The 17,355-nt window shown below is 38.8% G+C and overlaps 1 protein-coding gene across 2 annotated transcripts in view; it reads right to left on the reverse strand.

The window, feature by feature from the left end:
- LOC134213114 (carcinine transporter) overlaps positions 1-15,797 on the reverse strand; it is a 53,990-nt gene extending 38,193 nt beyond the window's left edge. Inside the window, exon 1 of one of the 2 annotated variants that reach the window (XM_062691726.1) lies at positions 14,959-15,797. In XM_062691726.1, the coding sequence (XP_062547710.1) occupies positions 14,959-15,015 (57 nt within the window). In that variant the 5' untranslated portion in view covers positions 15,016-15,797. Of the gene's footprint in view, positions 1-14,919 lie in introns of both variants that reach the window. The other variant, XM_062691727.1, reaches the window with a different exon arrangement.
- Positions 15,798-17,355: the final 1,558 nt, after the last annotated feature.

Raw genomic sequence — 17,355 nt, forward strand, 5'->3', positions numbered from 1 at the left:
ATTCAAAAGAGAGAGTTAGCAACGTTTTATGACTACTCTTCGTGGAACCATCTGCGACGAGTGACTGCCTTCGTTCAAAGATTCATAGTTAACGTTCAATTGAAAATAAGTGGCCCACAACCTAACGCTGGACCACTCACCCAGAAGGAACTTCTCATGGCGGAGATTTTTCAAATCAAGCTGGCACAGAAGGAGGTCTTCGCAGACGAATTAGCAATCATGCTCTATAGAAGGTCAACCCGTTCATCAACGAGCAGGGTCTCATGCAGATGAACAGTCGGTTGAGCGAATGTGACTTTCTGGACAAAAACACCAAGTGTCATATCGTACTCCCAAGAGACCATCCGGTCAAATCTCTCGTTGTGCGCGAAGTTCATTTACGTTATCACCATCAATGTCACGAGACCTGCAGAAATGAAGTACGTAAGCAGTTCCACATTCCACGAGTTCGCGCTGTTTATGAACGAGTTCGAAGAGGATGTCAAGTCTGTAAGTTACAGCGTGCTAAGCCTGCCCCACCTGTAATGGCCCCTCTACCAAAGGACAGATTAGCAGCAATTGTTCGCCCATTTTCGTATGCGGGTGTTGACTTCTTTGGGCCCCTTCTTGTAGCCGTCGGTCGTCACCATGAAAAACGCTGGGGCGTCATTGTAACATGTCTCACGACCAGAGCAATACACCTCGAGCTGGCAGCCTCGTTGAATACAAGCTCGTGTATCCTTGCTCTGAATAGCTGTTTTGCTCGACGTGGAACTCCAATCGAAATCATCAGCGATCGAGATACTAACTTCGTGGGTGTGGACAAAGAATTAAAAGAAGCAGTAGCGGTTAAGGGCAGCAGGGACTATGTCCAAGGGCTTGACGATCCCTCCCCAGGCCATCTGCGAGTTGCCTAGGATGTGGTGGGGTTTGACAGTGGGCCCTGTTAAACCTCTATAAAAAGCTGCATGTATCCGCAAATAGGCTCCGCCAAAGCGACCGTGTGCCGCTCAAAGCGCACAAGCCCAAGTCCTGGTGTTACGTGGCACGTGGGACGCTAAACAGCCCTGGCACGACGGTCCTCCGACGAGACAGGAGGTTTGCGCAGGCCCAATAAGCCGCCTTTAAAAACAACCATTACGAACGACATAGAAGATAATACGACTCGATACAATCGGCAACGACCTAGGCGACGAATAAAGGATCACGATTGGGAGCTTGGAACATGGAATTGCAAGTCGCTAGGCTTCGCAGGTTGCGACAGGATAATCTACTATGAATTACATCCCCGCAACTTCGACGTCGTAGCGCTGCAGGAAATCCAGCAGGGACAGGACAGAAAGTGTGGAAAAGCGGGCATCGAGCGGCTACCTTCTACCAAAGCTGTGGCGCCACCAACGAGCTGGGAACTGGCTTCATAGTGCTGGGTAAGATGCGCCAACGCGTGATTGGGTGGCAGCCAATCAACGCAGGGATGTGTAAGCTGAGGATAAAAGGCCGATTTTTCAACTATAGCATCATCAACGTGCACAGCCCACACGAAGGGAGACTCGACGACGAGAAAGAAGCGTTCTATGCACAGCTGGAGCAGACATACGATGGATGCCCACTGCGGGACGTCAAAATTGTCATCGGTGACATGAACGCTCTGGTAGGAAGGGAGGAAATGTATAGACCGGTCATCGGACCGGATAGTATGTATACCGTATCGAATGACAATGGCCAACGATGCATAAACTTTGCAGCCTCCCGCGGAATGGTAGTCCGAAGCACTTTCTTCCCCCGCAAGAATATCCACAAGGCCACATGGAAATCACCTAATCAAGTAACGGAAAACCAAATCGACCACGTTCTAATCGTAAATCGGTAAATTCTTCTCCGACATCACGAACGTACGCACTTACCGCAGTGCGAATATTGAATCCGACTACTACCTCGTTGCAGTATGTCTGCGCTCAAAACTCTCGACGGTGTACAACACGCGTCGGAGTCATCCGCTGCGGCTAAACATTGAGCGGCTACAAGACTAGCCTAAGACCACGTGCAGCAGCTGGAAGTGGAACTCCCAACGGAAGAGCAGCTAGGCGCAGCATCTCTTGAAGATGGCTGGAGAGATATTCGATCCGCCATTGGAAGCACCGTAACCGCTGCACTAGGCACGGTGGATCAGAGAAATGACTGGTATGACGGCGAATGTGAGCAGTTAGTTGAGGAAAAGAATGCACCATGGGCGAGATTGCTGCAACACCACACGAGGGCGAACGAGGCACGGTACAAACGGGTGTGGAACAGACAAAACTCGATTTTTCGGAGGAAAAAGCGTCAGCAGGAATATCGAGACCGTGAAGAGACGGACGAACTGTACCGCGCTAATAATGCACGAAAGTTCTATGAGAAGTTGAACCGTTCACGTAAGGGCCACGTGCCACAGCGCGATATGTGTAAGGACATAAACGGGAACCTTTTTGCAAACAAGCGTGAGGTGATCCAAAGGTGGCGGCAGCACTACGAAGAGCACCTGAATGGCGATATGGCAGACAACGGTGGCGGTATGGTAATGAACCTAGGAGCACGCGCGCAGGACATGCGACTTCTGGCTCCGAATCTTCGGGAGGAGGCTGAAAAACAACCAAGCCCCTGGGGTTGACCAACTACCAAGAGAGCTGTTTAAACACGGCGGTGAGGTTTACAGAGGTGAGCCAGCCTTGGGCTGCAAGCCTCTTTAATAAAGAAATAAAAAAAAACGGCGGTGAGGCACTGGCTAGAGCGCTGCACTGGGTGATTACCAAGGTTTGGGAGGATGAGGTTCTGCCGCAGGAGTGGATGGAAAGTGTCGTGTGTCCCTTCTACAGAAAGGGCGATAAGCTGGATTGTAGCAACTACCGCGCAATCACATTGCTGAACGCCACCTACAAGGTACTCTCCCAAATTTTATGCCGCCGACTAACACCAATTGCAAGAGAGTTCGTGGGGCAGTACCATGCGGGATTTATGGGTGAACGCTCTACCACAGACCAGGTGTTCGCCATACGTTAGGTATTTCAGAAATGCCGCGAATACAACGTGCCCACACATCATCTGTTTATCGACTTCAAAGCCGCATATGATACAATCGATCGGGACCAGTAGCTAATGCACGAAAATGGATTTCCAGATAAACTGATACGGTTGATCAAGGCGACGATGGATCGGGTGATGTGCGTAGTTCGAGTTTCAGGGGCATTCTCGAGTCCCTTCGAAACGCGTAGAGGGTTACGGCAAGGTGATGGTCTTTCGTGTCTGCTATTCAACATCGCTTTGGAGGGAGTAATACGAAGGGCAGGGATTGACACGAGTGGTACGATTTTCACGATGTCCGTCTAGTTATTTGGTTTCGCTGACGACATTGATATCATGGCACGTAACTTTGAGAGGATGGAGGAAGCCTACATCAGACTGAAAAGCGAAGCTAAACGGATTGGACTAGTCATCAACACGTCGAAGACGACGTACATGATAGGAAGAGGCTCAAGAGAGGGCAACGTAAGCCACCCACCACGAAATTGTATTGGTGGTGACGAAATCGAGGTGGTTCAAGAACTCGTGTACTTGGGCTCACTGGTGACCTCCGATACCGATACCAGCAGAGAAATACGTACTTTGGACTCCGCAAAACGCTCTGATCGAATAGAGTTTTCCGCCGGCCCTCTAAGCCTTTTCCTGCGGCCCATTGATAAACATTCTTCTTCTTATTGGCATTACATCCCCACACTGGGACAGAGCCGCCTCGCAACTTAGTGCCCATTAAGCACTTCCACAGTTACACCCAACCGGAGGATGTTAGATTTTCGAACAATACTGTATAAGAATCTACCAAAACCTGTATAAGAACTGGGCATATGCGAAATTGTTAGATTCTTATACAAGTATTGTATAAGAATCTAACAATTTTATAAGCTTTTCTAACAATATTTGTTTCAGAGCTTACATTTTTTGTATAAGAATCTAAAAAGGTTTCTAAGCCAGGTTACCATTTTTGCATTCGTCATGAGGCTAGCACGATGATACTTTTATGCCCAGGGAAGTCGAGACAATTTCCAATCCGAAAATTGCCTAGACCGGCACCAGGAATCGAACCCAGCCACCCAAAGCATGGTCTTGCTTTGTAGCCGCGCGTCTTACCGCACGGCTTAGGAGGGCCCCTGATAAACATTATATTATAGGAAAAGTTTTTCATCATTCCTAATATCTCGGTGTACTCGGGAGTGTGTCAAGTTGATATCACTATGATGTTGAAGCACGATTTATTTATCGTGAATAGTGTCATCATTATATTCATGAAATTCTTTACTTCATACATAGATGTTATGCAGGACGACAGCAAATGGACTTCAATGTTTTCGCCTCGGATTATGATAATAGCAAATTTATATTTAATCCCAGCTCCGTAATGAGAATACCTCCAGAAAATACGTTGACCATCAACAATAGGTTTTGTTCAGAATATCATTCGAATTCTTTTCAGAAACGCAAACAGTTTCTGTTCAGAACCTTCAAACGGATTCTGTTCAGAATCTCAAACAGAATTCTAAACGGACTCTATTCGAAATTTCAAACAAATTCCAAAAGGATTCTGTTGCGAATCTCAACCGGAATTCTGTTCAGAATCACAAACGGATTCTGTTTAAAATTATTAACGGATTCTGTTCAGAGTGCCAAACGAATTATGTTCCGAATTCCAGGCAGATTCTGTTTAGAATCTCGAATGCATTTTGCTCAGAATTGGTCGACATATGATCATTTGAGAGAAACCGCTCAGAATATTTTCTGCCAACTTTGCCGAAAAAATGCTATGGCGAAAAAACAAATTCTCGTGTCAAATCCACAACTTAAAAACGGTACTATTGACAAAAAGTCAATTATGGCGATAAAATCTGTAGAATAAAATGTCCTTATAAAAGTGCATATGAAAAAGATTCGCAGGAAAAAAAAATATTTTGAATATATGAAAAAGATTCGCAGGAAAAAAAATATTTTGTTCAAATATAAAATATTCTGTAATATGCGATATGAACTGAAAAATCAATGTTGTATATAAGTTACAGACGTAAATGCAACCCGAATCCAATTGCTGGAACAGCAACTCTCAGCGTCAAAATCCAAGTTAGCCACATTGCACCAGTCGTAACCGAAGACCGACACCTTGCACATTCCGCACCGGTGTTATTAGAGCCGCGACCAACGACATGGTTCTTGCTGGTATCAGCGTAAAGTATCCCCCAGCTAGGTCCTATAATAATTAATTTGACAATAAATTCATTCGTATTTCTTCACTCGAGCAGACGAGTCGATTGTTCGTTCATTTTTAAAAACGTATAGCGAACAACCAAAAATATAAGTTATACTTCAACAGCTCAAAACTGCTGTGCGGCCCTTGATAGTAAGCATGCTGGGGACCACTGTTTTAGATGGATGGAAATATATTAAAAATATGAAAAAGTCGAAAATATAAAAATGGATCGTGTTCTCAATTCCATTTATTTTACGTGCAATCGATGAGCTTGAGCTACGTCGCAAAATGAAGAAATTATATGATCGTTCTATTTTGAACGAACTTTGATAGCGATGGATGCATCAACGTGAGGTGGTTTTTTACGTCGGACAAAGTCTCACTTGAAGGTACTGGGTGTCAAATCAGAATCAAAAATTGGGGACCGTCACGAAATTATGTAAGATTTTGAACGTTATTAGCGCTTTGATCTTTCTATGGATTTTGGAGATTTATATGTCAATCAAATCGGAAACTTTCCAGCAATTTGTCAATTTTATTGAAACTATCGATTATTTACACGGAAGAAATAAACTACCCAATAGTGAGTTTAATTCACCCAACCTCGAACATCCGTACGGGAAGCCAAAATTGAGTAAGTATGGTCGAAGTAGTTTGCCTTTACTCCCATGTTAAAAAGTACCCAACGGAAAATTCATTTACCCATATGTAAGTTTATTTCACTCAATTTCGACCTCAGGTAATAAAACTCAAAATTGGCTTCCCGTATTGAACTGGCGTCGTTGGATTGTTTCGCTCTTTTGTTTTTGACATCAGAAGAAAGAGTGGATGAAAAAGAAGACAAAAATAACTCAAAAGTAAGTTTAAAATACTCAATTTTGGGTAGTTTTTTCTTCCGTGTACGTTATCTATTGAAAATTTGAATTCGCGAGGTCGAAGCAAATTCTGCTCTTCCCTCCTATGGGAAATCCTATTGGTATCTGTCAGAGTTTGAGTGAAACATGGCCGCCATCTCCTTTTCTCTGTTGCTCTAATGTAAAAATCCATAAAGAACTGTCATTGTTTGTGTGAAGAATTTTGCTTCGACTTCGCGAATTCTTGTCATACCCAGTAAACAATGTAGAACCATTTCTAACACGCCAGTTACGGGCCTTTTGACCTACCGCTTCATTTTCTCGGGCGTGTTTCGCGCTCTCGCGTCATTTCTGTTCGAAAATCCACATGAGCCATTTCGTTCAAGATCTCTCGGATAGCGGTCCCAGCATCGACATCGGCGGAGTTGCTGAAGGAAACTTTATTCGCGAAGTAGAAGCAAATTCTGCTCTACCCTCCTATGGGAAAACCCATTGCCATTTGTCAGATTTTGAGTGAAACATGACCACCATCCTCTCTTTTCCTCTACTACTGTACTGCCCCTCTTCGCATAAGCGTCCCATGTCAGTTTTCTTCAACTTGAGAAATATGCCGTTGAATTTTTTCAACTCGTTTTATATTGAGAAATACAAAAAAAAATCTAATAAATCGATAAAACCTGCAATCTATCTGAAAAATCGGCATAATATTCTTTAACTGTATACATTGCCATGGAATTATTAAATGGATCATAATTGCGACTGTAATGCCAATAAATAGCAAGATGGGACAACACAAATGGGTTTTGATTTCAATTTTTTTTGAACAAAGCCTGTTATTTTAACAGTTGTTCTTACAGATGAGTTCATTTCAAGCTTATTTCTATATATTTTGGCAGAAATCCCCATACAAACTTCAAATAAAATGCGCCAGCTTATGCAACAAGTGATTAAGCTGAAATCTTGACAGATTGATTTTCTCATCAAAAGACACAATCCTGCCCCTGGAATTCGACAACATTTGAATCATTTGTTTGAGAAACTGTAAATATCCATTTTACACAATTTCGAGAAAACAACGAAAAACTGTTTTTGAACAAATTGGCACCGAATCTTTCGATTTCTTCGATAAAAATCAATAGTTTTTGGCAAAACTGAACACCCTGGGGCACTTTCTGTGCAAAAACTGTAAGCAGTGCAATATGGTCCAGGATACAGATTTACGCGGAAAGATGCATTTTACGTCAAAACTATATTTTTTAGAAAAAACTGTTGTTCTACAAAATTGTTCGAAATAGTTAGGCCATCATTATGGTGCAACGAAAAAATAGGGTGGCCCATCATATAAAAAAAATAGAAAATATGTTTTTTATTTCTCGGAATATTGACATGTTATGTTCTACAAAGTTGTGGCGCAGCTTATTCCAATCAATTTTGCTGAAAAAACTTTTTCTGTAGCTCTTAAGTTGGCTGGTTTAGAGTAATTTTACCTAATTGTATTAGGGTGTACCTCAAAAACAGTATTTTTGATCTACGTTTTTTTGTTTTAGATTTCTCGAAAAAGTCGTCTTCAGGTGACTTTTAAAGCTCAAAAAATGCAACTTTTGATGGGTAAATATGCTCAATATCTTTTTCCGATTAAAAGTTATAATTGTTGTTGTCGAGTTATATCAATTTATTTGAAAAAAATATGATTTCAGTAGAATTGGTTAAACTTTAGATAAAAAATAACATATTCCCAATTTTTTGACATAATAAAGAATATGAATTTCTCTTTTAAATGCCGTTTAAACATATTTTTTTGGTCTGCCCTAACCGGAGATATCAACTTATGAAAAAAATGTAAATTTGACAGAAAAACGATTATAACTTTTGATCGGAAGAAGATATTGAGCATATTTACCCATCAAAAATTGCATTTTTTTTTAACTTTAAAAGTCACCTGAAGTTTTTTTTCGAGAAATCTAAAACAAAAAAAGTAGATCAAAAATACAGTTTTTCTTTAGGTACACCCTAATCCAATTAAGTAAAATTGTTCTAAATCAGCCAACTTAAGAGCTACAGAAAAAGTTAGAAACCCTACAACTTAGTAGAACCTAACATGTCAATATTCCGAGAAATAAAAAAAATATTTTCTAATTTTTTTATATGATGGGCCACCTTATTTTTTGGTTGCACCGTAATCACAGTGTTCGATTTCGTCGATTTCACGATCAAAATTGAATAACTTTGAAACCGTTGATTTTGGACGTTTGGTGTCTTCTACAAAGTTTTTAGACATGAAAAGACGCATCTTTTGATGTAATGAAATTGATGATTAATCCACCTACAAGTGAGATAAAAAATTTCTTTTCGCCAATAACATAAATAGAGAATTGATTTCTTCAGAAGAGGTGTAGAGTTTGACATTGCGAGAAACTTCGTAGAACATTCCGAAGCTCTATCTACTAAAGGTATCGAAATATGAGCGTCATCCAAGGATGACCCCCTTAAAAACAGTTTTTTAAATTAAACTTTTCAACAAGATTTTTTACATTTTTGTGATATTCTACAAAGTTTTTCGGGTCAACAAAATACGCATTTTTATTACTGTAGAGAGTTTCTACCTTTTAAACTAAAAAAGTTATTTAAGTTTTTCTATTTTTTTAGGCTAACTTTTACCTTAAGTAACTCCTTCCGGCGCAAATGGCGCAGTTGGTTCAGATGACATCTGAAAGTCCTGGCTTTCTGCTGCAACTGACATGTGAAACCCAAGCAGCACAAGTCAAGTGAAATTAGTTACAGCAACCTGATTGTGACTGAATCTGGTCGCATATGAGTCACCGTGATCTATGTGCAACATGTGTGCTGCTGGGAAACCCCTTGTAGGCAAGAGTGGGTAAGGTATGTTACATTCAGAGGAAGTGTACAATGTATTGGAGTTCGAAACACTCGATTTCACGATCAAAACTGAATTACTTTTAAGGGAGACTGGGTAGACTTGATCCCCTTTTTTGATTTTTGATGTATCACAGCCAAAAATAAATAAACATACGCGATTTCCACACAGACTCTTTAAGAAATATAGTATTTAACATTACTGATGTATGACAGTCCTTAAATTATTGTTGTTATTGATACACAATCGATTTTTTGGATTGCTATCAAAAATCGACTTTCAAAATATTCGGAGGAAATTGATCCCTCTCCAATAACTTGGTTTAATAAAATTGGAAAGGTGCCCTCAGATTTTTTAAATATTTTTCCTTCAAAATACGAGTGATTTTCGAATTGCTGTGCGTATACATGAACGATTTTTGTTATTGAATTCGGCAGCACATACAATTTTAAAATTTGGGGAGACTTGATCCCCTATCTACGATATCTACGCAATAAATATTTTTTTCTGCCAATCCTTCATCAAATCTAAATCTGTCGAATGTACAAAAAAATAGAAGCCTAAGAACAGATTTATATTTTTTTGATTTTTTTCGCCAAATTTTTGTATGGGTGACTAAGGGGGGATCAAGTGTCCCCATTTTGAGGCAATAACTTCAAATCCAAATATCATAAAACTTTGATGGATTTTTGACATTTTCATCAGTACAGATCATTAAGCATATTTATGGCTTTGTCCTGTGAAAAATGAAAGCATTGTTATAAAAGTTGTTCAAATTTTGCGTGGCCAATAAAAAATCTTTAGGAAGGTCAAAACATACAAATCGCCCTGCAGAATAAATAAGTTTGTCAATCCAAAAAATAACTCGCCACATAAAGGTCATTTGTTTAGAGGATCTGTACTAAAAATACGCTAGAACAAAACTATTTTAGTTCTCGATAAAACAGGGGTTGATCAAGTCTCCCCGGGGATCAACTCTACCCACCTTCCCCTAAACCTTATAATTTGAAGGTTCGGTCTCTTCTAAGAAGGTCTTAGGGATGAAAAGACGCTTCTTTTGAAATAGAATTTATAGGAAATATCGATTACGTGTGTTCCTCATGTTTGTTATGTGAACTCAAATAGCTATTATGAGAAAAGTGCTATTGTTGCTATTGCCTAACATAAATGCAATAAATATATTTTTGTCAGTGTTCAATGTGCTCCTGTCATAGTAGGGTGCAACGCTCATTTATATACGGAAATACTAGGTGATCGTTTTCGCTCAAAACGTTGCTTTCGTTGCTTTATTCAGCTGTTTCCAAAAGTAACTTTATTAAAGAAAATACTAGTTTGCTTTCAACATTTTAATTGAATGTTTGTTTCCCAAACTATTTCAAATGATGTTCTAAATATAGTGGAACTTGATAAACGTAATTTGTTCTTACTTTGAAGTAAAAATTTTCAACTAACTTCTAGGAGGATTAACCATTAAAAATTGTATTTCAGCGTCTTTTCATCCCTAAGAACTTCTTAGAAGAGACCGAACCTTCAAATTATAAGGTTTAAAAGTAATTCAGTTTTGATCGTGAAATCGAGTGTTTCGAACTCCAATACATTGGACACTTCCTCTGAATGTAACATACCTTACCCACTCTTGCCTACAAGGGGTTTCTCATGTCAGTTGTAGCAGAAAGCCAGGACTTTCAGATGCCATCTGAACCAACTGCGCCATTTTGCGCCGGAAGGAGTTACTTAAGGTAAAATTTAGCCTAAAAAAAATAGAAAAACTTAACTAACTTTTTTAGTTTGAAAGGTAGAAACTCTCTACAGTAATCAAAATGCGTATTTTGTTAACCCGAAAAACTTTGTAGAATATCACGAAAATGTAAAAAAATCTGGATTAAAAGTTTAATTAAAAAAACTGTTTTAAGGGGGTCATCCTCGGATAACGCTCATATTTCGATACCTTCAATAGATAGAGCTTCGGAATGTTCTACGAAGTTTCTCGCAATGTCGAACTCTACACCTCTGCTGAAGAAATCAATTATCTATTTATGTTATTGGCGAAAAGAAATTTTTTATCTCACTTGTAGGTGGATTAATCATCAATTTCATTACATCAAAAGATGCGTCTTTTCATGTCTAAAAACTTTGTAGAAGATACCAAACGTCTAAAACCAACGGTTTCAAAGTTATTCAATTTTGATCGTGAATTCGACGAAATCGAACACTGTGTAATGATGTTCTTACTGTTTCGAACAATTTTGTAGAACAACAGTTTTTTCTAAAAAATATAGTTTTTGCGTAAAATGCATCTTTCCGCGTAAATTCTGGACGTTGCTGGGACATTAGGCCGAAGGCCATATGGCAGAATGGTCATTAGGCCGAACGGTCATTAGGCCGAATGGTCATTAGGCCGAATGGCTATTAGGCCGAATGAGCAGGAAGGAAGAAGGAAGAATAAAGAAAGAAGGAGGAAGATGAAAGAAAAAAGAAGAAAGAAGTAAGAAGGAAGAAAGAAGAAGGAAGAAGGAATAAGGAATAAGGAAGAAAGAAGAAGGAAGAAGGATGAAAAAAGGAAAAAGAAGGGAGAAGGAAGAAGGGAGAAAGAAGAAGAAGAAGGAAAAAGAAAGAAGGAGGAAAGAAGAAAGAAGGAGGAAGAAGGTAGATACAAGAAGGGGGAAGGAAGAAGGGGTAAGGTAAAGAAAGAACTTATTATTCATCACTTTATGCTTCTTTTTGCTAATTCGGCCTAATGGCCATTCGGCCTAATGACCTTCGGCCAAATGGCCTGACACCATCCTGGACCATAGTGCAGTGTCCATAATTGCTCTTCAAAGTGCTCAAACAAACGAAAAAAATGCATACATTCCCGAACAAAAATATTTTTTTTCATGTTTATTGCCAAAATACGTATTTTTGGACAAGGATTAAAAATATATAAAAATCTCATTTTGGCCAAAAATGTTACATATGCAGTTTCTTAAACAAACGGTTCATTTTGTTTCCTGGGCCAGTCTAATGAACATATAGTCGAATAGACATTTAGACAAGCATTTAGTTGAATGGACATTTAGTCGAAAGTGTGTTTCAGCATAATAGATCAGCATAATAGGGACCATTAGCATTAGCATTAGCATTGAGCATTTCGCACAAATTCGTAGGTGGTACAAGCCAAGACTATTGTATGAGAGTAGCAACACTTTCATCCGTTACCACAGATATTGATTTGGGACTAATCGCTATCTCTTAGATGGAAGCAATGCACTCTCCAATAGTCGAGACCTGTCCTGGCCACGTCCTTGCGAATGCTGAGGAAGGGGAAGGATGGTTAGTTGGACACCTACTTAAGAAAGATGCAGAGAACTCTACGACCTCTCATAGGTGCCACGGGAGGTTTTTGGATTGTTAGTGTTAAAGGTTTAACAGTAGGAATCGTTCTGGTAGAACGTGAAACACAGAAAGAACTAAGATAGAAATACAAAGTAGGAAAGGGACGAGCCTGGAATTGAACCCACGACCTCCTGCTTATAAGGCAGAAGCGGTAGCCACTAGACCACCGAGCTCGTCAGATCAGCATAATAGGGACCATTGGGTCGAAAAGCCAATAAGTAAAATAAACCATTGAGAATGGATTTCAAACCAAAAAATATACTAAACTTAGCTCTTCTAATAGGGTACCACCCGAAACGCTGTACGCAAGATATTGCGTTGATTCAGTGGTAGTAAAATAGAAATTGCATCACTAGAACGCTACTAATCAGTGCAATCTAAGTAAAGAAGGTAATCTTTTATCCTTTTATGTATTCATTCCTACTAACAATTGCCTCGATGTATGAAAACACCGAAAGTTTCTTGAATTTTATTCAGATCTATTTAATAAATCATACAAACCAAATAGTTTTAGCAAATTTCGTCCCTTCTACACTATAGGCGTAAAAACATCATGTTATTTATTATTAAGATTTCTAATATTTTTTTGCCAAGCAGGGATTAATGATATGAATAGAGAGAACTATTCTATTAGACACAAAAACGAAACGAGGAACAATTAACCAATACTTTTTTCACTTTTCAACGAGAGCCGAGTATAGAAAAACTATTAAACAACGGCATGATGAACAATATTTACGATTACGATTCAAAGAACACAAAAATACCTACTATTCATTTATTCCAGTACATGTAGATTAAATCGAACTTAGAAATTTTCCAAACTGTAAGGGCAATAAATAAACTGTGGGCCATGATCAATCAAAATCTGTTTCAAATTTACATATTCATCATCATGGAAAACCCAAATCAATTCTTAAAATAAAAATTACATTAAAAATTTCATTAAATAGTTTTCATTATTTGTTTGCAAAATTAAAAAATCAAAATAGTAGTTTGTGCAACTAGTTGCAAAATAGTATAAAAATATAATAATATACGAGTTGTACGTTTATCCAACGAGGCTTGCCTGGTTGGAAAAATATTACGAGTGATGAAAAAATGGAGTTTTGCAAGGAGGCTGCACTCTCTATTTTTTGCAATGACGAAAAAAAATGTACCAAATTTTACAGTACAATTTACTCCACATGATCATTCTTGCGAATAAATCATGTTGCTGCAGAGAACTATCAGATTCCATGTTATCGTGCCACATTGCATAGCTCTACAAACCATGAAGCGATAGATGAACTTGCATTTGGAAAATTTTGATGTCATGTCCATCAAACTATTTCATTTATTACGCGACGCAGAGAATACACTATTTGAACACTTACTCAAGCTAATTCAGCAAAATGTTGTCATGTAACTACTGTGCTGAAGTTGGTTTTTCATTATAGCACCCAAAAGAGTGAACGGTAACGTGAAATCTGATTGTTCTCCGCAGCAACATAATTTATTGGCATGTGGAGTAAATTAGACTGTGCAATTTTGGTACAGATTTATCAAATTAAAGTCCATTTTTTGTCATTGCAAAAAATAGCGTGTGAAACTCGTTGCAAAGCTCGATTTTTTTAGCACTCGTAGTATTTATCCAACTCGGCAAGCCTCGTTCTGAGAAAATCATCTTTCTGCAACTTGTTGCACAAACTACTATTAAAAATCATCCTTTGAAATCATAGAAGATCGCTCACGATTAATCGGACGAAATGGAAGTAATAGAAAAAGTCTACACACCCTATCGATAGATAATAGTCAACGATTATCGCTCTAAAAACTTGAATTCAATACAAAATTTTCAAAACGACTTATTATTTTAGTCAAAACTCTGATAAGTAATAACTGATCAGGTATATCACCTCAATACGTAGAGCTCGATAAACATGTAGCATTTCAGACTTCCTATTAGAAGTTCGTGTTTCAGAGTTTTAAAATCTTTACAAATATTTAGTATACGACAAACTCAACCATTCTACGAATTACATCGATCTAATCCACTGGGCAATGTACATTAACAGCCTTGCCACACAAAATTCATGCCATGGTCGGCCAAGTACCTTGTATGAATCTACAAGGATGTAATCAGCAAAAAATAAAGCTTTTCAGTACTCTACGAGTCCGAAGTTTGTAACAGTTCACACAATATGCCATTAATTCCCATCAGTTATTATTATGCAATTCGGCACGAATGTTCAAATCTGCAGTTCATGCTATGTAGCCTTTTATTAAAAAAAAATGATCGGGACGTTAAAGCGCAACATTATGATCCACATTAATTCATGTAACCCTTTTGCTATCACCAAGATCTTAACTGACAACCGCAATCCGATCACCACAAACCTTCAAGGTTGATTCGTTTGCACTGTGAATTGTAGCCTGTTAATTTGCTCTTACGTTCATCACATAATACGCAATTTATCCTCAACCCAATCCACTCATCCTGATGGCAATATGAAAACAACAAGAAACCCCGAGGCAATCGTCTTCAAAATTATTTCTCATTGTTTACGTATGGCATACGCGCGTACAATTTTCACTCATTTAGCGTAGATCTTGATCCTCCTTACTTCTGTTTCGGCTTTTTCATGGGTTTCCTCCAACCGATCGCTATCTTTGGCGTCCATTTTCGCTTTCACTCTTCCAACACTACAATTTCCACCCGACCAGCTCGAGCTTGGTTATTCAATTAATATGCTGCGTCGAATCGACGGGTTGTACCCTTTACTTGTTGCCTCAACGAGCCAACGTATCGATTGGTTCTAGGCTGCAATATCCAAGTGGCAACCCGCTGCCATCGAGAATAACCGCACTACTCTCGTCACAAATCATCTGGCAAGATACTTCGCTCGGAAGTCACTACAATCCAAACAACTATTTAAATGCAGATAACACCGATATATCACTTCATAAGAGCTGGAGACCTGGCGAACGCAGACAGGTCAGAGATCACGCCAAATTTATTATGCAACAACTCGAAAAATGCTGCCTAATTGGGGGCCATATTGCTTCTGCGGTAGCCACATGGCCAGCATAGTGCAACGAATAACGCAAATTTACTACCGACGAATTCCAAGTCCCGAACTCAACTGAAAGCAGCTACCACTTCCAGAAACCTTGCTAGCGACAAGTTCTATTCTACGGTTGCATCAACACCGGCCGACCGTGAACGACAGCGAGCATAACGCAACGATGACTATCGAAGGGATTGCGCGGGGAAAACCGAACCAATAATCCAATTACGCCAATCATAACAAAAATATAAACAATGCGCTTTTACGCGGAAAAAGCGCACGCTTGGTATCCTATCCACGGCGAGTATGTCGAAAACGCTCTATCGCTACTGGGTTGTGGTTTCATGGAGCCTTTAACGTTCGTGGCGGACGCCCTCATCGCACCAAGTCGCGGAGCGTACTAAGAATCTAGAGATAGGTTAATAACGCGTGTTCCAGAGGCTGCTCGTGAAAACCGCCACTGGGAATTAGAATATTAACTATAACACTCCTCACTGGCATGATTCAGTAGGTCACTGTAGGCTAGACGCATTTGTTGTACGTATATCTACTTATTAATAGTTCTAGTCAGTGTTTCTCAAATTTAACTGAGTTGGTACTCTAATTGAGCAAGCCAAGCTACCAATAGATTATAATTGTAAGTCCTTGCATTGCAAATTGAACTTTTATGACCCCGATAAAACAATTTTATTGAGTAGAGGAGCTACATTAAAAAAACAAATCAGTGTCGCTCTAAAACCCACCGCTGTCTCTCTCTCCGTATGATACCCGGTGATGAACAGATCTTTCGGGGATCATTTCTAGACATGTTATGAAGGATAGCAACGATAAGATGATACACTTGAAATAGTTTATGAATCTTGAACTAGTACACTTTTTTAATGTGATAAGTAGCGGTAAACACGTAAATTAAATAAAGCTTCATTGTAACTAGTTCGATTTGAGTAGTTTGTATTCGTGCTTGCAGACGGTCCATAGATGTGAATCAAAAAACACGTTGCTCAATTTGCGAAACTTCATCCAAAATATAAGTTGGGTTAATTTTTAATATTGATAGAGGGCTGGGGATCGCGTCATTTTCACAGGGAAAACGTTGTAAAAATGGGGACCTAAACCACTAACGTGGATCTCAAATCGAAGCACTATGATGGTTTGAAGTCAATTTAGTGGAAAACAATCAGATTTTGTGATTTTTTTGACAATGAAAATCAGGAAGAAAAATCCCCGGTTTAAAAGTATGCGGGTGAAATGGACATGTTAAGAAATTAAGCTTAAAACAATTAATTTAACTGATTAATTGTATGCATTGCATAAGCAGAGCGTCTATAAAATGTGCCTCTTGAAATGAAAACGTTGGATAGTAATAGATACATTGGTAATCTACAATGATTTTACTAAACAGCATGTTACATAAGTATAAATCACTCAAAAAAAGCCATTGCATTGCACAGTGGCTAAAATCGTGTGCCTTTATCATGCAATTTATCGTAATGGTGTCTTTGAGACATTTTATCAGTAAGTTAATGCGCTTCTTTGGAGGTATTCAGCTATATTCAGAACAATCCCCCTAAAAGAGAGATGAAAAATGTATGTTTTTACACTTTAGGGCATATATGGTTTGATTCTTCATAAAAGTTGTAGCAAAAGATCTTCTGAAAAACTTTGTCGAAGACACCAAGTTCGTAATTGCGTTACTTTTGGAGTTATTTTACGTTTTATGCTGACAACCCTTTAAAAGTTGTTTTTTCGTCGTATCTTCGTATATTGCATGTTTTACAAAGTTTAAGATAATATTAAAATGCGCCGTTTGGTGGCTGTTGCGAAATAAAAACTTGAAGAAAAAAGTTATGACAGTTTTATTGGACTTTTTAGTCATATTTGATTTAATAATAAATGCAACTTGACGAACTTTGAATTAATACCTGAACTGTAGAGTTGTAAGCGAATGTAAAG

Source organism: Armigeres subalbatus, chromosome 2, assembly GCF_024139115.2.
Source record: "Armigeres subalbatus isolate Guangzhou_Male chromosome 2, GZ_Asu_2, whole genome shotgun sequence".
In the NCBI taxonomy this organism is placed as follows: domain Eukaryota; kingdom Metazoa; phylum Arthropoda; class Insecta; order Diptera; family Culicidae; genus Armigeres; species Armigeres subalbatus.